The sequence below is a fragment of the Otolemur garnettii genome, unplaced genomic scaffold (genome assembly GCF_000181295.1).
Source record: "Otolemur garnettii isolate 467f Iridium unplaced genomic scaffold, OtoGar3 scaffold00017, whole genome shotgun sequence".
Taxonomy (NCBI): Eukaryota; Metazoa; Chordata; class Mammalia; order Primates; family Galagidae; genus Otolemur; species Otolemur garnettii.
This window is the reverse complement of record NW_003852412.1, coordinates 17,479,379-17,501,133: the sequence shown is the minus strand read 5'-3', so window position 1 is coordinate 17,501,133 and position 21,755 is coordinate 17,479,379. Positions and strand designations below refer to the sequence as shown.

The following is a 21,755-nucleotide window of genomic DNA, read 5'->3' as shown; positions in this document are numbered from 1 at the left end:
TTGGGGTAGATATGCTTTGGTTCTCAACCCCTTCTCCTTTTCCTTGGCACTTGTATTTCTTTGAGTATTAACTACCAAGAAAAAAATCAACACTTTTAATACAACTGAGAACAATTTGTAATGGTGTAATACCATATTTCTAAATTATTTTTCTACAATTGTTTTTGTCCTAAAAGATTTCATCTAAATTTCATAGCAACTACCAAGATCAGTTGTTTGGTCATGCCTTTGCTTTTGTTATTTGGTGAAACCAAATGATGTCCTCTGGATTTCACAGCAGAATTTGTAAAATAATAATGAGCCCCAGTGGTTCCTCACGTTCCCATTAGTGCTCTCACCAGGCCCTGCTGTTTCCCCTGGAGACAGCTCTGGGCTTTGAAGGGCATCAAATCTTTCAAGTCACTGACATTGACCCTCACTAATAGAAATGGGAAATTTGTGTACTTACAAATTGCACTCTTAAAAAATTCAGTCCCCCACTGGACATCTTCAGTAACCTTAGTTAACCAATATTTTTAACAGATGGCCTCATTTAAGGACACAATCATTAAGGTCTTCAACGGTATATTTGAGTGTCTATGTGTAACTTTCACATTAACAGGAACTCTGAAAGGGAAAATGAACGCTTAAAAGCTGCCTCGTTTTCTTTGTTCCTTTATATTTTTCAAAAAAAAAAGGGGAAAACAAGCAATATTTAGCCAAATGATCGAGGTTTATTTTTATCTTTTGCAGTTTAATTGCTATGCAATGAATTATCCTATTGGTCAAACAGTTTTAATTTAAGCATTCATCCTTTGCAATCCTATGTCAGACAAAAAATAAACAAAAACACTTTAATTATTTTATGTAACCTAAAATAGATACTAAAATCATCCATCAGGTGACTTCAAATTTATGCTTTTCTCCTCTCAAACTGTGGAGTAATTACAAGTAATCCACCAAGTTCTTTCCCACCCCAAATAAATAAGAGTTGGGGAGTATGCAGGTGGCAGAAAAGTTTGATTGGAAAGGAACACTTTCAGACTGATCCAGGATTTTAAAGGCAGTGATCAGATTCAAGACTGTCTAGGTGAGGGTGGGCAGGAGTTTATAATCAGTGCTGGTGGTTCCCCTCCTGTCTTTGTCCTTTTTCTTTCCCCTGCCCAACTTAGAGTTTTTCCTAGCTTATGTCTGTGATGACAACCTATGACACAGAGCCTGATAAGAGCCTAAAGCTCAGTGTTCTCAGGAGGTGGGCTTGTCAGAGTCCATTAGCTAGAGCTACAGGGGAGCCTGCCATAGAGGCCTGGGCTCTTGACTCCCTAGAACACCGATTTCTCCGATCTCACCTGTTCTGTGGCAGGCCACGCCCTCCCACAGTGTGGCCACGCCCTCCAGCAATGTAGCCACTCCCTCCAGCAGTGTAGCCACTCCCTCCAGCAATGTAGCCACTCCCTCCAGCAGTGTGGTCACTCCCTCCAGCAATGTAGCCACTTCCTCTAGCAATGTGGCCACTCCCTCCAACAGTGCCCCGTGCCCTGTAATCTGCAGGGGAGAGCTTCTCAAAGCCAGTGAGCAGTGACTATTCTCAGGGCCATGCTGGGGGTTCAGGGTAATGAACATTAATGTGTCACACATCTTTCCTAGGTTGTTTGAATCTCATCCAGTGACTTCTGTCATCTACACCTAAACATCCATCCCCTCTGCCTGCTATAAGAAATAAGAATGCTAGAATTTTACATGAAAGGCTTGTTAGAAAAGTTATTTTTGTGAAATCCATGGATTTGAAGTATCTGATCATTTTTCAGTCCTATACCATGTAAGTCATCTGCTGGAGTTGGAACAAAACAAAAACAAAATCTGAAGCCTACCCTTCTAAAGTACCATCAGTATGTTTATAGTTAACCACAGGAAAACAATGAGAAGGCTCAGTTCCTCATATAAGGGTTTTGATCTTCCCTTTAACTCTTCTAATGGCATAAAACTTACATAACATTTAGACCATATTCATCCTGGACAGTTATGAATACACTAACTGCATAGGTTTCTGAGTCTCCTATACAACACAGGGGGTATTTTAACCATTTATTTTTCACTCCCACGTGGTTCAAAACCTTACAAGTTCATATCTGTGATCCTAGCACTCTGGACTACAGAGGGGGGAGGACCACTTGAGGCCAGGAGTTCAAGACCAGCCTGAGCAAAAGACACCACCTCTACAAAAAAATAGAAAAATTATCTGGGTGTGGTGGCAGGTGCCTATAGCCCCAGCTATTTGGGAAGCTGAGGCAGGAGGTTTGTTTGAGCCCAGGACAGTGAGGTTGTTGTGAGCTATGATGATGACACTGCTCTCTAACCAGGATGACGGAGCGAGAGCTTGTCTCAAAAAACAAACAAAAATTTTTGTTAGTGAATGAAACTGTGGAAGTTTAATATATGCTAAGATTTTGTCAATACTGGACAGAAAGATATGTATAAGGTAGGCAGTAGAAATGATTAACTCTTAGTGCACAGTTACTATTAGTCAGCCACTGTTCTGAGCCCTGTATGTATCACAGGTTAATTTTATATGGTAGGGATCGCTATCCAGATTCATATACAAGGAAATTGGGGCTTAGAGGTTGAAAAACTTGCCCAGGGCTACAGAGCTATTAAATGGAGGACATGAGGTTACACCAAGGTCTGTACCACATTAAAATCCTTGCTCCTAACTACCATATCTTCTATCCCAGTTTCTTTGGTCATCAATTTTAACTTCAAACTAAATAATTTGAGAAAATGATGAAACTGAGACCTCTTGTAGCCATGTGTCGTATCTCAATTTGTGTCTGAGCATGAGAAACCCAGTGTCCCACTATAAAATACTGGAGGAAAAATTCCCTATGTCCCTCAGCAAACTTAGCAAACAGCACATTTTCCTTGTCCCTGAAAGAAGGAACGAGAGATATTTAGGTAGAATTTAGATGCAGCCATTAATATTGTAGGGGGGAAATCATATATAAGGCAGATTTGGATAGATTTGTCTTTTATCTCTTGAGAGTCTGTGGTCCTAAATAAGAAGATAATGAATGGAATAGAAAGAAAATGCTTAATGATCTGAGTTGGTGATTTATTTCAGTTAAACACTAAATGACACCATTATCCTCTCCGATCATTAACTGTTCAAAGTGGGGGCATTGATGGCTTTGTTAAATTCATAATTTTTTGAGGATTGGGGATCCTTTATAAATGCAATGATATAAAAATCATTTTAAAATACTATTCCTGATTGTTACATGCTAAAAACAGAAATGCGGTGTCTATTTTTGGGATACTTTCTATTGTACAATCAGAATCCTATGTGTACCATTAAATAACTCAGTTTTGAGATCTGTCTCAAGGGGAGTGGGTACTTTTCCTGGTGATCTGTACATCTTAAATGGTTCACGGCCAAGGATTATTCAATACGTTCTGCCTAAAGCAGGAGGCCTGCAGACCTTCATGAAAGGCAACTTTAGCAGCTTTTCAAAGCTGGGTATGGACAAGAAGGTATATGTGTCCAGGAGCAATAGCATTCTCATTTTTAAATCTTGTACGTCCTCAAAAGGTAGTGTCAAGGTCAAAAGCACGACGTGCTAACCAGGGGGAAACCCCGAGAAAGCCAAGATCTGCAAATAACAGCTGGTATCTAGAAAACGGCAGCCCTGATGAGTTGGCAGACTTGGAATAATGAGGCTCTCTTTGGAAGGCAATAAAGTCCCTGGAGGAGGGAGGAGGAAAATCAAAGGGCGAGCAAAGGAAAGGTGGCAGCAATAAGATAACTACAAAAGAAGACACTGCAGAAAGCAGAAGAGAGGGAGCTGAAGACTATTTAAGGGACCGAGGAAGCAAATACTTATTTCATTGGTCAGAAAATGAGTCTAACTTTAGATATGCTTTTTCATTCAAATTCTGGGGAATATATTTCAAAATCTTCCAGACTTTGTTAGAAGTTTTCTGATGTCTAAAAAAGGCTTCTGATGTCTGGACTTTGTGGGAGAATGAAACATGCCGTTTGAAATGCTCGACTCACGTAACACAGACGTGTAACCAGGGGAAGCCACGACGGGGAGGGTGTTCTGAGTTTTTCAGCCAGAACAGCACAATGTACAGACTTGGCCTATAAATATAATACAAACTCCGTGTATTAGAAAGCCTGGCAGGGGCTTAACTTACCTTGAAATTTTTTGCTTTACTTTGATGACATAGGCGTGGAACTCCCTCCCTTCTCTTGGTCTTGTTTCTGTGCTTTTGATATTTGGAATGTGGAAGAAAAATGGAGACAGATAGTGAATGAGTGTGTCATGAAAGCACTGCAATCAGGTGACTGTGGAGTCCTACATCGAATATCTCTTCCTGATTATAATACACATTATTTATTTTGGTTCAAAAGACATAACTACTTCATGGATGCCTTCTAGTGACTACAAGTGCCTTTCTGTATTGTCACATGAGATTGGGTTGAGAAGCTAATCTCGCAGAGCCAGTCTCTGTCAGATATCCCGTACATGTAGCATATTTCACTTTATAAAAAATTCCTGAAAGTGTATTAATCATTATTTTTTTCTTCTCTTTCCTTAATAGCAGAAAATGGCCCCCGTCTACTCGTGGAAGCAGAACAAACCAAGGTGTTCTCACACCGAGGCGGCAATGTCACACTGCCATGTACATTTTATCGAGACCCTACAGCATTTGGCTCAGGAATCCACAAAATTCGAATTAAGTGGACCAAGCTCACTTCAGATTACCTCAAGGAAGTGGATGTTTTCGTTTCCATGGGCTACCACAAGAAGACCTATGGAGGCTACCAGGGTAGAGTGTTTCTGAAGGGAGGCAGCGACAATGATGCTTCTCTGGTCATCACAGACCTCACCCTGGAAGATTATGGGAGATACAAGTGTGAGGTGATTGAAGGACTAGAAGATGACACCGCTGTGGTAGCGTTAGACTTACAAGGTAGGCATCTATAAGTCATGCTAAAGATAGAAGCAATAATCAATCCTTTCTTTCAGGAGGAGCAATGTCTAGCGGTTACCATAGTAATGTAGTGAGAAACCAGAGTCCATTTCCTAGCACGTCTTTCTATTCTTTTGTGTTTGCAGACTGCCTGTGATTCCAGCTTTCATACTTGAAGTGCTGCGTGCACAATGCTTATGACCAAACTGAAGCTATTTACAACTAAGAGAAACGTGCAGTGGAGCTGAATTAACAATTTTCACAAACTGCCTTCTGCTATTCCAAATTGAAATTCCTTTATATGATTATTGAGAATTTCAGATGACTGTAGACATTTTTATTATGCTTCTAAAATTATCTCAGTTTCAAAAGAATGGCAAGTTTTGTAAAGGACATCTGCTATCTAAAATATGTAAAATATGTACAATTATATTCCATAAAATGGCTGCAAAATCTTCATTTAGCAAAAAATAATCCCTAGTTGTATGTGAATATTCTTATAAGAAAGTAAAAATTTTAGTAGTCCAGAGTTGCAGAGACACTAAATAGCAAAAGGTCCAAGAATGTTTTTGGAAGGAGGTGGGATTTTATTTCTTAAATATGCAAAACATTCAGTAGCTTCAAAAATGAACATGTACACGGATGCCAAGGTGTACAGTAAAAAATGACCTTGCATCCTGGCTGCCCCTCTCCCCATTAGTTTCTCGTGTATCTCGAAACACTTTATTTCTCATAAATTTCGGTGTTACTTTCCACTGAAGGATGAATTTGGGCAGCGTTGACAGAATACTTTCCTTCCTTACGTTCCTAAAACTATAGATGTTTTATAGTTTTCTTGCTACAAGCTTGGGGAGATTTGTGGTCTTGGAAAAATATCTGTCCACTAGCATATCATGGAATATTTGACCTTCCAAATCACATAGAATCCCGTGACACATATGGAAATTTAGTTACGTTTTATATCTAATGAATCACACAATGTTGCAAAGTGCATTTTTGTGACCTTTCCCTGTCTCATAGTGGTAGTTCTGGGCTCCTAATTATGTGCAATCTTGTGCTTTCCATTGTTATTGATTCACACGAATATCCATGAACATTAGCCTTATTCAGGATGGAAGCAGTAGTTGGTCTGGAGAAGACAGTCTATCATCAAATGTGGGTTGAGAACTGTCGTCGAAGGTACCTTGAGCTGTAGTACCAAGAGGCTGTATCAGTTTTGTGTCTGGGGCAGGTCACTTATCTGGTGGTACTTTGGCTTCCTCATTTAATAAATAAGAGTTTAAATTATATTATCTATTGTTAATTTTTCTTCTAAACCCCGATGTTATGTGCCACAATAGCTTTTAAACTTAAGTATATTTACAACTAGTATTTACTGTCTCCCTATATTTATTTTTAAAAATGAAATTTTAAATAAGTAGAAACCAGTATAATTTGCCAGAAGTAGAGGAAGTCATAAAAATAAATACAATGAAAACAAGATATTTCTAATTCTGGCTGGATGCCAGTGCTTGGTAATGACTTTGAGCACAAAGCCTATTTTCTCATTGTTTGAAAGGAGACTTAGCCCATGTTGGAGGATAATGCATTCTAGAGTCAAGCTAAGACTTTCTCCAAGACACAATTAGAGATGCCATAGGAAAGAATCTACCTACCATAAGAAAAGAATTTTTCTTTCCTAGGCACTGCACCATCCCAAATCTCCAAATTCTCCATACTTTGAAAACATTTCTCGACCATACAGCACATATGCATAGGAGCCAATAAATGAGGTTCAAGAAACCAATTTAATTGATAAATATTTTTACAGATGTGGTTTGGGGCCATGAGATACAAAGAAATTTTTTTCATTTCATAATCTTACAGTTCACTAAAGATTGTAAGATAATTTCAAGACTTAAGGCAAAATTCAGTAAAATAAGTGGGTACGAACAAATTCCTATAATCCTGTGCACTACTTATTTTGCTCATTTTCAGTAATCCCCCTTTATAGATGAGGCTTAGCGAAAACATCGTTTTTCAGATAACATGGCCAGCCAGCTCTTCTAAGAGCTAGAGCTGGGATTTGATACCAAGGCTTTCGATGAAGCCTGAGTTCTGACTCACTGTGGCCTGGAGGTTTGCAAGAAGCAGAAAATTCCCTGCTGGGAGAAAAGAGGTTTTAAAAGGCAGCAGCCTTTATCATCTTCAGGCTTCAGAAGATTCTTAAAGGCCCTAAAGTTATTTGGGAAATATTGTAGAAACTGTCCCCTGATCATACTGCATGGATCAGTGTGCTCACGGTGGCTGTTAAATTCTCTCCGTACTTCTACCCGCAACCATGATGTCTGTATGACCTGTGCAAGGTCACAGCACCTTATACAGAATTCTATTACAACTCTAGCCACAATTTGGTTTGTAGATATTTGATGTTTGCAAATCTTGTTTCCTTGTGCTAATCATCATCTGCATGCGGGCAGTCAAGTACCGAGAACAAAGTCAGTGCTCTGCTCGGTACCTAATTTACAAAGCATTTCAACTTCCAGCTACAAGAGTGTGCGTGCAGTAAGGATGGGCACAGAATATGCTGTTAAGGAAGAGACGCCTGATTTGGACCTTTCATGGACCTCTCTCTTCAAGGGAGAGAGCGTGAAAAAGCAAGAGAAAGGGTATCATAGGTTAGAGAGAGGAATTCCTGGGAGCAAAAACATCAGGAAATACCGCCAGTGGCATTCCAGCATGCCTGCTTTCAGTCTCAGCTAGCTGAGAGAGTCGGATAAACTCTTTTTTAATTTTTATTGTAGCTAATTTCAAACGTTCAGGCAAAAAAAGAAGGACTAGCATAATGAATCTCCTATGCCAACATCTACCTTCCAGAACTATCATAACACAGCCAGTCTTATTTTATCTTCCTTTACTTATTCCAACTACCCCTGAATAATAATTTAAGAAAAACTCAGACAGGATATTACGTTATCTAAATATCAGCATAAAGTAAAGATTTTTATTTTAAAATAAAATTGCAAAAACAAATTAAGATGCCCGCAAGAATAAAACGAAAGCCATAAAAATAAAATTTGAATAAAACTTGATTGATAACCTGAGGGCAGTTTTCACATAGTCTGACATAGACAATCAAGGTGCATCAGATAAGAGTTTCCAGTCTATGGTGAAAGACACACCTTGTGGTTTCCATTGATTAGCTCTTGTTCCAGTTTTTGGCCTTTTTCCTTATCAGTTACTTTCTTACAACTACCATCCACCAGTCAGACTAGTTCCACTCCAGCTCCCTGTTAGTCTTCTGCTATGCCTCACAAAGGCCAGGGGAGCTTGTCATTTTAGATATCATGATCAAATTGCCAAATAAAAATGCACATTGTCCTTAATACCAAATTAAATGCTATCTGCACAAAAGAATTTTACCAATTAAAATAATCCTCCTTCATGAAACTTAAATTATGGGGTTTCTCCTCATAATGTAAGCTTTTATTCTGTCTTGAATTCAAACCATGTATTCTGTCACACTGTGGATTCTTTACAGGAAGAGGTCACACACACACACCTTAGAGTACCACGCACAGCGCCTGGCTCTTAGTTGTGACTTAAGAACATAATAGTGTTGATAAAACAACTATATAAATCCTTATAAAGATTGACTTCTATGTGAGTTGGAATTAACTATGGAAATACGATATTTTCATACACAATCATGAATTAGGTAAAGCCCTCTGATCAATGCCAGTTGACCACATTGCTAGAAACAGCACCCAACAAGAAAGAAGGCTTATACAAATAAAACAAGAGCGTGTCACTAGAAGCTCAGTACAAGGTTTGGGGAGCAGAATTCATCTCGGCAACCAATAAATACTCACATAACGAGAGGAAAAATGTGCTTCTAACCTTCCATTGTATTAGTTTTCCACGGGTGAAAATGGGACCTAATATATAAAAATACAGTCTGAGAACTTTCAGAAATAGACAAGTTCAGAGCTATTCATAGCACTGATAGGCATTATGAGACGCCCTGAGAAAGATTAAATTGTTCATACTATACGGTCTTCCCCTTTTTATCGTTAAAAATATTCACTTTGTGTAGTTATTGAGACTTGCATTAACTTTTATATGGACTTGTCCCAGGATATGAAAATTCTTCATATGTTTAACAAATTGTTATCTGCCTACAACTTAGATGAATTGGGCTGTGTAATTATAAATCGTAAAGAATATGTCCTCCAAGCATATTTCAATGAGCTGAACTCCTCACATCATTTGGTATTATTCTTTTCTATGGGATGTATCATCCTTATTAATTGCCTTTGTGATAATATAAACCAGCCTTTCAGGGAAAAGCAAAGAGCTTTTGGTTATATTTTGACATGTGCGTATAAAGGATAAATGAACCAGATATTCCTTGGAAAGTAATCAAACATCCTTCTTTCCCACCCATAATAGTTTAACTTTTCTTATTTTTGCAACACTGGATGAAAGCAACCGTTTCCTCCATTATTCATCTGTAAGAACTGCAAGTTTTTCCAGAGAGCCAAAAAGCCTTCTGCAATTGGATGTTGAAATCTTAACTAGCTAGAAGTTTAACAAGGAAATACATAAAATACTAATAAACATGTAGTTTCAAAAATGTCCCTGCTTATAAAAAACATCTGATTGTTGAAATGTGTACAATGCAATGAAACATTTAAAACTTTGAGGAAGGCATAGAAGTTGTGTTCTTTCTGCCACCATCAAACATTAATTAAAACCTGATAAGTCTTTTGAGTTAACACAATAGTAAATTGACCATTTATAGTTATGGTTATAAAATAATAAAATTTTAATGTAAGATTTCACCTTAACTTTAAGAAATGGCTGAATTAAATTATGTTCAATTCCATATAATTTCATTCTGTTAAATGTCAAATAAAAATATACTGGATTTGGAACTCAATCAATCACATTCCTGTGGTTAATCAAAGACAAATTACTAAAGAAAATTTTTTCCTAATGCTTGTGAAAGTCCACCAAAATATACTACCGTGAACTTAAACCTGAAAGCTTTTCCAGATCTCTAAAATTATTAGAAATTAAACATTGTCTCCTGTTACCATCTTGAGCTATTTGGGAAATGCAAGTCAACCAAAGTGGCTTCTTTCTCTCTCTTGAGATACTTTGAGATTTATCCTCATTGGAGTTCTAGCTGCTGAAAGAATCTTGACTGGCAAACTGAATATTTTCCCTTTCATCAGCATTCCTAGGGCTGCTGAGCAAAGAGGATAAAGACAGGGGGAGAGGGGAGCATTATGGTAGCTACTTTCAGTGCTCCCTGGGTTCCTAGCTCAGTGCCCAGGCAAAGTCCTCTTAGACAGAACCATCTCCAGGCTTTCCTCCCCTTCACTACAGGAGTTGGTGGCGACTGAGAGAGTCTTTTTCTCCTTTGTTTTTGGCTCTGATTCAGCTTATAGATCTCTCAGCCAAGAACCTGAGAAGGCAGAATGAGATCAGGAAGCCTTCTTGGATCTCTGCCTTTCGTGGACAGTGCCAGCTGGACTGCCCTAGAGGGACAAACGTGTCCTATAGAGGCCTTCAGTGGACATGGCTTGATTTAAGACTATTGACGTTTCTCCTCGGAGAGTCTTCTAGGACAATTTATAAAAGAAAATATTTCCTATGTACTGCTTAAGCTGTTAGTGAATTGTGTATCATCTTGAACAGGCTCTAGTCTCATAACATAGCACATGTGCTGTAACCCACCCAATTAGTGTCAGCAAAACACTAATTGCCTTCCACAAGCTAAAACTCTAATTATTTCTAACTATACCAAACATTCAAGGAAAGCTCTGAATATTCATTCTACATTAATTATCTTTTAATAACATGGGGGGGATGCTGTGACATAGTGGTACTTCTTAAAGTTCCGGAAAGAATGCAACTTTGCTCTCTTAACTGGTAATCCTCACCCTATAGAGAAATTGTGCAGAATATAGAGACAGCTCTATCACCTCTCATAATTCTTTGACCCAAAGATCCTCTTTGCTCAAAGAAATGCTTTGGGAAAGCCATTATACTTTCCCAGATAAAGTTAAGTGCCAAGTCACCCTATTTACGTTTGCTAAGGGATTTTTATCTTCTAAAATATTTAACTTCAATTCTTGAGCATTAATAAGTCAATCAGCAGCTGCCTACTCTGCTTTTTCTTCAATTCTTCAAAGTTTTGAAGAATTACGTAGGCTAACACTACACTTGGCTTTTCATGTTATCTACTTAGATAGATAAAAATAAAAAACTTAAAAGTATTGCAGTAATTCTTAAGCATTAATTAGTCCATCTGCAAATGCTACCCTACCTTTTATAGAACAAGTTTAGGAAAGCTCATTTTTTGTATTTATATAGTTTAAAAAAAAAAAAACCACCTTAGTTTCAGTTTGCAGTATACAAATATGGATGTTGAAAATGGTAAAGCACGTTTTCAATGAAAGCCCTTGTTTCAGTCATGCTGATTCAGTTAAAGGTGGGGGGAAATTAAGATTAAGGGCTACATGAAGGGTTAAGACAGATAAGAAAGCCAGAATGCTTTTTATGAAGGCATGCCTCACTGTACAGAATTGTCTTATTAAGACAAAACGTGTTTAAGTTTTTGTCAGCTATGCAAAGAAATTCTCTCCAGAGTTTCCCTACCCCAGAAGCTACCTAACTGGAAATCACTTATCTGCAAGTTATTATCTGCATGTCAAAGGAAGAAATTTATATCTACATTTGAATCTTTGGTTAACAAGTTCCTTTATACATCCAAAGGTTTCTTTAAAAGAAACTTCATTATTAATTAAAACTTTAATTATTAATCAAAAAATATTTACTAAATAAATTGCAAATTTTGAACAAATACCTCTCTTTAAGTCCTGCATCCCCCACCACTCTCAGCATTCAGTACTGACCATTTCCACGTCCTCCGCCGCCGACCCTTAGTATTTCCGTACTGACTTTCCCCCAGGGGAAAAGGGCTCAGTTGGAAGTTTTTGGAGGATTGGTCGTGGAAGGTGAGTTCTCCGGGAGGGCTATTTGGAAACTGGGACAGATCTCTTCAGAAAGGAGAATTTCATGGCGCTGGTTAAGTTCTTGACAAAAGAGGTAAGTCACTGAAGCTATCAAACCAAATAGCTAATTGTGAGGTACTCAGAATGGAGAGGCTGTTTTAAGGGGAAAGGGGCCATGAGGAACCCTTGGTAGTTGACCAGACGGCTCCCTCATCTGGTACATATTCTATTGTTTCTCATGTCAAGTGTTTTTCACGTCAAGTCTGAATTGTTACTTTTCCTGTGGTTACTGAGCCCTTGCCTTCTCCTTTGGACAGGTGTGGTATTCCCTTACTTTCCACGACTTGGGCGCTACAATCTCAATTTTCATGAGGCCCAGCAGGCCTGTCTGGACCAGGACGCTCTGATCGCCTCCTTTGATCAGCTGTATGACGCCTGGCGGGGCGGGCTGGACTGGTGCAACGCCGGCTGGCTTAGTGATGGCTCTGTGCAGTATCCCATCACCAAGCCCCGAGAGCCCTGTGGGGGCCAGAACACGGTGCCCGGCGTCAGGAACTACGGGTTTTGGGATAAAGATAAAAGCAGATATGATGTTTTCTGTTTTACATCCAACTTCAATGGTAAGATACTAACTGTGCTGCTTTCCTTTCTATCCTAGAGACCCATCTGTACTACGTAGGATAACACTCCACTTGACTTTTAATCAACTTAAATAGATCAAAAAGAGAAAACCTTGAAGTATTGCTCTAGTTTAAGATATGAAAAGTCCTTGAACGTCATATTTTTTTTAAATATCCACAAAATTGAACCCCAAACACTTATTTCCAGTACTCTTAGACTTGATTACATCCTACTGACATAGATAGATTTTCATGCGGTATGAGGTTTATCTCCTATTGCTAAAGACACTGCCACCACTGTGTGCCCTCCACAAAATATGGCTCTCTCGGTTAAAGTAAGGGAGGCTCCAGCATTACCCACCCTCTCCCTCTCCCAATTACCACATACAAGGAGGGAAGTGAGCAACAAATATTAATTAGAGCTACAGAATTTGTGGCAACCAGGATAAAACAAAAATGTGGAACTTCTTGCTCAAAAATACAAAGAATTGGGGCAGCTCCTGTGGCTCAAGGAGTAGAGGGCCAGCCCCATATACCAGGGGTGGTGGGTTCAAGCCCGACCCTGGCCAAAACTGCAAAAATATAAAGAATTGTAAGACAATGATAGCAGAGCGTTGAACCACATATGGTGACCTTCTACGTGTGGGGACCACTGTGAGTGCACAGGTCACACGCCCATGAAAGCAAGCCGCAGCCTGATCATTTTTATATTTGAGGCTGCTGGTAACACCCTTTGGTAAAAATAGAAAGGGATCAGAGGTCAACAAATCTTCTTCATAAGGGACTAGATAGTAAATATTTTGGTCTTCACTGGTCATACACTACCTTTTACAACTATTCAACATAGCTTTCCACTCTGTAGCTCAGGCAGCCACACACAGGACTCATCAGATGGACATGGCTGTGTTCCAGTAAAACTTTATTTACAAAAACAGGGAGCAGGCCAGATTTGACTCGTGTGTCATAGTTTGCAGACCTCTGGTATAGATGATAGAACTAACATTCTAGCGAATGTTCCAAGGGCTTCTACCCTTTCTCTAAATCACATCATTTCAGTCTAGAAAGAACTGGCAAGCATTAATTTCTGATCAATAATAGGTATTTAATGAGAGGCAGGGGACAACACATCACAATCCAGTCAGATAAGGGAGTCTCATTAAAACTAAAACGAGGATGACTGAGAAAATAATCAGTCCGTGTGTATCACTTTACGTCAGTTGAAGTCGTATTTTATTCATATCTAATACATAGTAAAGCAACCTCAGTAAACAGCACTACTCAGTAAGCGATTGAGACTAACTTATCTTCCTTACAAAACCAAGAAATGGTGTCAGGGCTCCAACAGATGGCCAGTGAAAAGAAAACCCAAATCCATCATCTTTGCTAGTGAGCGAGCACCAAGTAGGTTCCCATGCTGAGTGCGTGTTATGTGTGGCAAGTGACTTCCTGGATTTTATGCGTTGTCATACTGTAGTCTTGGAGTGAGAATAATGTCTTATTGATACCTGTAATGAAAAGGACTTGCGGGCTTTTGATTTTTTTGTAAATGGACTTTTCTGTCAGGAACGTTTTTTTTTGATCCTTTCACATTCAAATTTTGCTTCTCCAGAAACTTGTGCTGGGGTCCAGGCTTGCCACAGCTAGAATTTAAATAGCTCTTGCTTTTAACATGGAATTCCGTCTTCTCTAGTGCCACAGAAGGGCCCTTTTAGTCACTAATTAGCTAACAGAAACTGCATCTGTCACTTCCTTTTTCTTTTTAAAGCTTTAAAGGGCATGTCTGAACACATACTACGGGGCCAGGGAAAAAACTAATTTAGCAGAGAGTGACCTGGGGGCTCTCCATTTCCTAGACAATGCTGTGCCCCACTCTCCAGTGTCGCTCTGCAGTCCCCTGCATGGAGGCAACTCCTCCGTTGTGGCCTCCCTCCCTCTCTCGGTGGCTGTCACAGACCGGCCCACTGACCTGTCCCCTTCTCTCCCCAGGCCGTTTTTACTATCTGATCCACCCCACCAAACTGACCTACGACGAAGCCGTGCAAGCTTGCCTCAATGACAGTGCTCAGATCGCGAAAGTGGGCCAGATCTTCGCTGCCTGGAAACTTCTGGGCTATGACCGCTGCGACGCGGGCTGGTTGGCGGATGGCAGCGTCCGCTACCCCATCTCCAGGCCCAGGAGACGCTGCAGCCCCACCGAGGCCGCGGTGCGCTTCGTGGGGTTCCCAGATAAAAAGCATAAGCTGTACGGTGTCTACTGCTTCCGAGCGTACAACTGAGCGCGCCCCCAGAGCGTGTCGGTTCTCAAGTCACCAAGAACATGTGAAAGGTTTCGTTGTCAGTATGAACTCACGCAAGCTACCAAAACTGTGATAACCCTTTTTTACTTACTGTAAAGAGTCATTTTCATAAAGACCAATTCATTGATTTGTTTTTGTAAAGCTATCATTCAATATATATTATAAATTAATATAATTTTAAGGGAAGCTTTACATAAGAAGGCTTTAGAGCTAAACTGTTTAAGCTGTTTCCTCCCAACAAAGTAACCTTCCACGAACGGGCCATGCAATAGGTTGAGAACTGCTAGGGTTAAGTTGAGGCAAGGAAAGCTGCTCAGAGCAGCGGCTCTCACAAGCACAAACTTTACACATTTGTACAATTTTGAAATGCACTACCATGAACCAGTTACAACAAACGATTTGAAATACAGGCTTCTTTACATGAACTGAGAAGTTACACAAAACTCTGTTTCACAAGGGAACAATCTATACTTTTCTAAAAGTTCGTATTTCGAGCCTCCAATAAACAGACTATTTTACTCTTTAAAATTCTGCCTTTTTGACCAAAACCAACAACAACAAAATTCATATGGATTCCAGTGCACAGGAACAAGCACAGCTATAACTCCTTCATAATTCCATTTATATGAAGTATGAGACTTAAGCAGAGAATAGTTAACCAATGAAAAACTTCTGCCATGTTATCATTAAAATTACACATGCCTAGGAAGAATTGTTTTATCTTTTGAGTAGCTTTACTGAGTTATATTTAAATTCTAAGGGCCATTTGCTAAGCAGCATTTAGCATCTACTCAGGGCAGTTCTATAGATAAACTGCTGGACAGATAAATGGTAAAACTTAGCAGCTTGATTTTATGTTAGCCTATAAAATGTTATTGTCCTACAAAAATAACTTTATTTAATATTTCTTTTTTATTTACGTTATGTGAAAAAATTACAACATAAAAGAGTAACTATATACTTGACTAGCCAAGAAACAAAGACCCAACTTTCAAAATTCTTATTATTCCTGTTTCTGTACACACCAGAAAGTCCAGCTGGTGCCTGTGTTTGGGAGGAAAGGTCAACAATGTAGGTCTAAACGTTCTCCCAAATAGAAAATGTGCTCAATAGTGTCCCTTTCCTTGCTGGTCATCACTAGGCTTAAATGAAATGCTGACGTTGTCATCCACGAGTTTACACTAGAATCTTCAGGCCTTTAAATAAAAGGTTAAGTCCAGCTTCAAACAACAACAACAACTTTCCACATTAGCAGCTCCGATCTTAAATAAAGCTCTGTTTTTCTATATTTTTATGACTGCTGAGACCCCACAGGGACCAATATTTGTATTCAAATTACATTTCATGGTTTCCCATCGTTTCACAAATGACTTCTAGTAAATGGGATTTAGTATAATAATCCAAGTATGACATAGCTGGTATGCTTTCAAGAATGTTTTTATGTAGATTTTCCTTCCATGAACATGAGTAAATAAATCTGTTTCCTGAATTGATTGTGGTTGCATTTAAAGCTCTGTAATAATTCTAATAAATATAAATGTAGAGTTATGTGTGTGGAAGGTATAGAACAATTGGAAGTCCATGAAAACAGAACCATATTCATATGCTATCTAGAAAAAAAATGTAAATAAAAGTAGATCCTTTCTTTCATCAAAAAATACCTAGAAATGTTCAGATGCTTTAATAGTAAAAGATGACAATGTATGCATGCACATTTTTAAGTTAGGTTGGATATGCAAGCTGTACAAAACTACAAATCCAAAGAGATTGTGAGTTTAAACTTAAACCCTGTTGGTATAAATAGAACTCATCCTTCTAAATTAAAGATACCTGAATGGCCTAGGATAAGACTATTATATCATTGAAAGAAGGGACTATCTCCAAAGTGACAACTCTAACACCTGAAATATGGGGGCAAGCTCACTGGAGAAAGTCCATACTTGAAGTATTATTATCTATGCTACAAGAAATTTGTTGGAAATATAAGTGAGAACAAATTTCTTTTCAGGCATATAATTTTCAGTTACTAGTGCAGCACTCGACCTGTATAATGTTAAGTATAGTAGCATTTCTTAACTTTTAAATACTTATTCGCATAGGAATTGGTGCTGATTAAAATCTCTGGAGTGACTGTTAGCTGATTAAAATCTATACCAATTGCACACTGTCTTGCCATTCTTGTATAAAACAAAAACAAAAATCTTAACACAGTGAATACTGCTGAGCAGAATTTTTATCTTCGGATTTTGCCCAAAGGATCAGAATTTCCATGCCCTTTAGACTTCTACTTGAATGAGTCTTTTTAATGTTCTCATTTTGCTGTTTTTTCCACCAAACGTCTGTTTTCCTATTTCATTTCCTAATATATCTCACTGAGAATGTCTGAAAAAAGAAAAGGTTATTCTAGTACAAGCCTGACAGAATGTCGGTGCAATACTGGCCAATTCAGAAGTTGCTCTTTAGACTTGGATTGCAAGAATATCAGAGGGATGAGATGGGAAGCTGAACTAGGAAAATTTGTTTCGATTATTTTGTTCATAATTAACACAAAGTATATCTGCAAATTTCACTAAAATGCCTACATTTGAAAATTGGAACAAAAAGAAGCAATTCATATAAGAACATTGGAAGTGAAAACAAGTTGGTCACCTTAACACTGGAAGCCATCTTTGAATGATCGCTGCCATATTTTATCACAGTAATTTTTAGCCAAATATGGTATTTGTAAATTTAAACATTCTCTCATGAAAAGGGGGCCGGTACCTGTTAAAGTGTTATTTTATGCAATAATATAGTTGCTTATTATTTTGGCAATTAGAAGTAGACTCAAAGGAGATTCCAATTTGGTTGCTGGCAGCCATACTGGGTTTCTTGGTTTTAGTACTCCGAAGAATAGGTGGTCTCATGGACTAGCTGACCACTAAGTAGGAGATGAGTAAAGGGAATCACTTATCAGTTTTAGCATAAGGAAGATCAATGGATAACTGACATGGTTTTCTTGAGAAGTTAATCATCATCGCTCACTACTGCCAGAGCAGGAATCGGTACACACTAAAAGACATGAAAAATAAAAGTCATTAAACCACCTGATTAAAAGAAAATCAGTCTTTAAAGGCATTTAATAGATACCAAGTATAAATTTGAGAATAAGAACCAATCTGTATCACCAAAAAAATGTTTTCATTTTCTGTAAGATACAATGAACTGGTAAACAAATATTAAAAGTCAATTTTGTGTTACTGCAGTATCTTTTGAGTCTTCTGAGTTATAGAATCTTAGCTATTTTGCTTTCTGTCAAACTCTGTAAATACATTATTTCAAAAAAAGGCATTTAACCCATCCTTGTTCTGATACATTTAAGTTTATGTTGTAAACATATAGCAATTCCCATTTCCTAGGATTTTTTTGCAAAGTTAAAAAAATAGAAAAGAAAAGCATATCTATGGTGTCACCAAATCAGCAATAGTCCTGTCCCAAAATCTATTGGCTTTTTTTCTCATTGCATACAATTTGTAGCATAATTTATCTTGCTCACCAGGTTAATGATCCCAGAAATCTGTGATATTGTTGATTAGATTAATATACTTGAAATGCTTTTAAACTTCATTATGAATACTGAATTAAAAGAAAAGTTTTCATTTTGGTAGTAAAGTCCTTCTTTGCAGTGCTTTCCGTCCCAGTAACAAGGAACACATTTTCCAATATTTCCATCCCTACCTTGTATTTTCACCATGAAAACTAGTTTCTGGGTTTTCCTGGTATATGGAAATGAATCCTTAGGTGAAAGTATCTATGGCTGGTGCCATGACTTCACTGGAACACACTTAAATGAGTGTGAGGCATTGCCTTTCAGACAATAAGGTAGACTCCAACATGTTTCCTATACTTTTTTAGAATACGATGAGTAAGCTTAGAGAAGAAAAAAAGTCTCAGGATCATAGGAAATTAAATGATCTACTTTCAGTTTTTAAGTTCTCACATAGATGAAAGATCTCATTGTCACTTTGCCAACAATTTTCATATATTGCAGCCAGTTAACATATAAAACCTGCTTGCTACTGATATTGTGAGGTCATATCATGGAGTTTTATAATGCTTAAATGAAAACAAGTAAACTACTCAGATGTGATGTCCTTAGTTTCCCAATTGCATAATAAGGTTTAATATTCAGACAATTCTGGCACATTATGGATGCTGTCCACAATGGTCAAATATGTAAGGAGAATAATAAAAATGAAGGATTAGCGGGGAGCATGAAGAAGGCAAGGAATTGAGAAAAACTGACACCGAAGTGTAGGGAAAGAGTATTTTCTCTCGTGTCTCATTGCCTTGCCCCGCCTCCCTTCAGATTATTTAGAGGCATGTCTTAATATGGCTGTGCAATCTTTGCTTCCAGTAAGTGGTATATTCAGGAAGCTAACGGCAGGCTATAAGCCTCAATCTTAGGGAGAAAATTCACTGCACACATTTGTTTCTCCCCCACTAAGAAGCAAACAAAATTTATTCATTTCTTTTCTATATTTGTTTCAGGCCAGTAAAGTTCTGTCACCTCCGTTGCCACTCATCCTCTGAAACAACTTGAGTCACCCCAGGGTGCAATTCCATGTCTTTCCTGAAATCAACCAATTTTCCGTCTCAGTTTACCTTTGTGACTCTCTCCTCTACAGGGGTCACCCAGTGTCTCCTGCCTCAGCTATTAAACGATGGCTCTTTCATTTAGTTGGTGTCTGACAACAGCCTGAGCTCTATTTATTCAGGAAAATACTCCCAGGCTGGAAAGAAAGCTCAGACTCTCCGTTCCACAACAATAAAGCTATTAGATTTATCAACAAATGTAAGATTCTTGGAAGGCAATAGAGTTCTAAGAATAGTGTATCCCTGCATTTTTCTTTCAAAGGAAGGGGCCCAATTTCCAGCTCTTCATCCTGCTTGAAATATCTCGAGTTTGGGGGATGGGAAAGGGTTAAAAATAATCCTCACTTTGATTTCAGTCAATGAAAATTCTGCCTGCCAAAACTCATATATATTCAGAGAGCAGAGAAAGATAAGAAGTGAGTTCGAGATTTGAGAGACTATGAAAGGTCCTTCTTTGAGGATGCTGAGAATCTCACATGCGAATTTAAAAACAGAGTCACTCATTTATTATTCTAATAAATAAACATATTCTCATACAATGATTGTGCAAGTCCAGAGAAAAGATAAATAATGTCCTTTGTGGTTCTTCCTGTGCTTGAGTTCTGCCAAATTGAACATCCTTACTCCATGGGAAGATACTTGCTCCTGTGATGAAAGCCAAGCTTCAAGTGGCTGAGAAGTAAATTCTGATCTTCTAATAAAAAGAGGAATTTTCAAAAGCCAGCCTTCAATTCAATGTACATGAATATTCAGTAATCTGTTAAAGTGGTCTGTACATTGAAATCATCTGGAGAGCTATAGAAAAATACTGAAACTTGAGTCCATTCCCCCACAGATTATGGTCAAGGAGGCAAGATGGACTTTAGAATTTTTAACCCCCACCCCACCCTAGTGATTCTAATGTGGCCAGGGTTGACAACCCCTGATCTTAACTAATTTGAAAGGGGAGAAACATCAAAGCCATTCCAGGGAGTGTAGGATTAGGTTGATATTTATATATTACAATTTAAAATAATTTTTTAAAAAAATTTATGATTAGTTGAAATTTGATTGAACTTAGAATATTCTTCAAGCATAAATATTTAATGTCTCTGATTTTCTCCTTCTCTTCTGGTAATATTACAGTTCCCATTACATCAGCAATTATACACCAAATAACTCGTGTATCTGTCTTCTGTATTGTTAATCTACTCTAAAAATATTTTAAACCATTTATGTATTATTCTGACCTCAAACATTTTTCCATCTAAAGCACTGAAATGTAAGGGCTATAACAAAAATTTGTGTAAAATATTTTAGGGATAAGAATTTGAACTCCACATTGAAGCCAGTAGCTTCTGAGGTTTCACTTATATATCAGGAAAAAGACTGTATCTGATACAAGCCTTGCATTATAAATATGGGCCCTCACATAAAAAGACAAAAGCCAACGCGTTGCTAGCTGGGTAGAGGATTAGATAGGATGGGGTGGAATGGGGAGGAAAAGAGAGAGAGAGAGAAGAGAAAGAATTCTACCTTGTCCTAAGGATATATGATTTGACTAAATTAGTTTACCAAGTGCCAGGGACAACTGTCTACTTTTTAATCATCTAACTGAATATTTTAAAATAGATGAGTACTATCTGTTTTCCAAAATCATATTAATTTCATGGCATCACACAAGCTGAAATCATGCATTCCTTATTACTTACCAGTAATTCACCCATCCTGTGAAAGTTACTGGGCTGTTTGTAATCCGAAGAGACAATTCAGTAGAATAATTCAGAGCACAGATACCAGACCAACAGAACCCTAGTTCAAATCTAGCCCTGTCCCATACTGATTCTGGGTGAATCATTTAACATTTTTTGAGCTTTGGTTTCTCCATCTAAAAGTAGGGATATGGCTTGGCGCCTGTAGCTCAAGCAGCTAGGGCACCAGCCATGTACACCAGAGCTGGTGAGTTCAAATCCAGCCTGGGCCTGCCAAACAACAATAACAACTACAACCAAAAAATAGCTAGGCATTGTGGCAGGTGCCTGTAGTTCCAGCTACTTGGGAGGCTGAGGCAAGAGAATCAATTAAGCCCAAGAGTTTAAGGTTGCTGTGAGCTATGATGCCACAGTACTCTACCCAGGGCAACAGTTTGAGACTCTGTCTCAAAAAAATAAATAAATAAATAAAAGTATGGATATTAATGTTAATAATATCATTAATGTGTAGCTTATGGAGTTATAAAATTTGAATGAGTTAATATATTTTGGGAA

At 38.2% G+C, this 21,755-nt stretch overlaps 1 protein-coding gene across 2 annotated transcripts in view; it reads left to right on the top strand.

Annotated features, from left to right (window-relative positions):
• HAPLN1 (hyaluronan and proteoglycan link protein 1) overlaps positions 1-18,118 on the top strand; it is a 79,642-nt gene extending 61,524 nt beyond the window's left edge. The window contains exons 3-5 of one of the 2 annotated variants that reach the window (XM_003785961.2): positions 4,582-4,953; positions 12,275-12,577; positions 14,564-18,118. In XM_003785961.2, the coding sequence (XP_003786009.1) occupies positions 4,582-4,953; positions 12,275-12,577; positions 14,564-14,853 (965 nt within the window). In that variant the 3' untranslated portion in view covers positions 14,854-18,118. The remainder of the gene's footprint in view (positions 1-4,581; positions 4,954-12,274; positions 12,578-14,563) is intronic. The other variant, XM_012802754.1, reaches the window with a different exon arrangement.
• Positions 18,119-21,755: the final 3,637 nt, after the last annotated feature.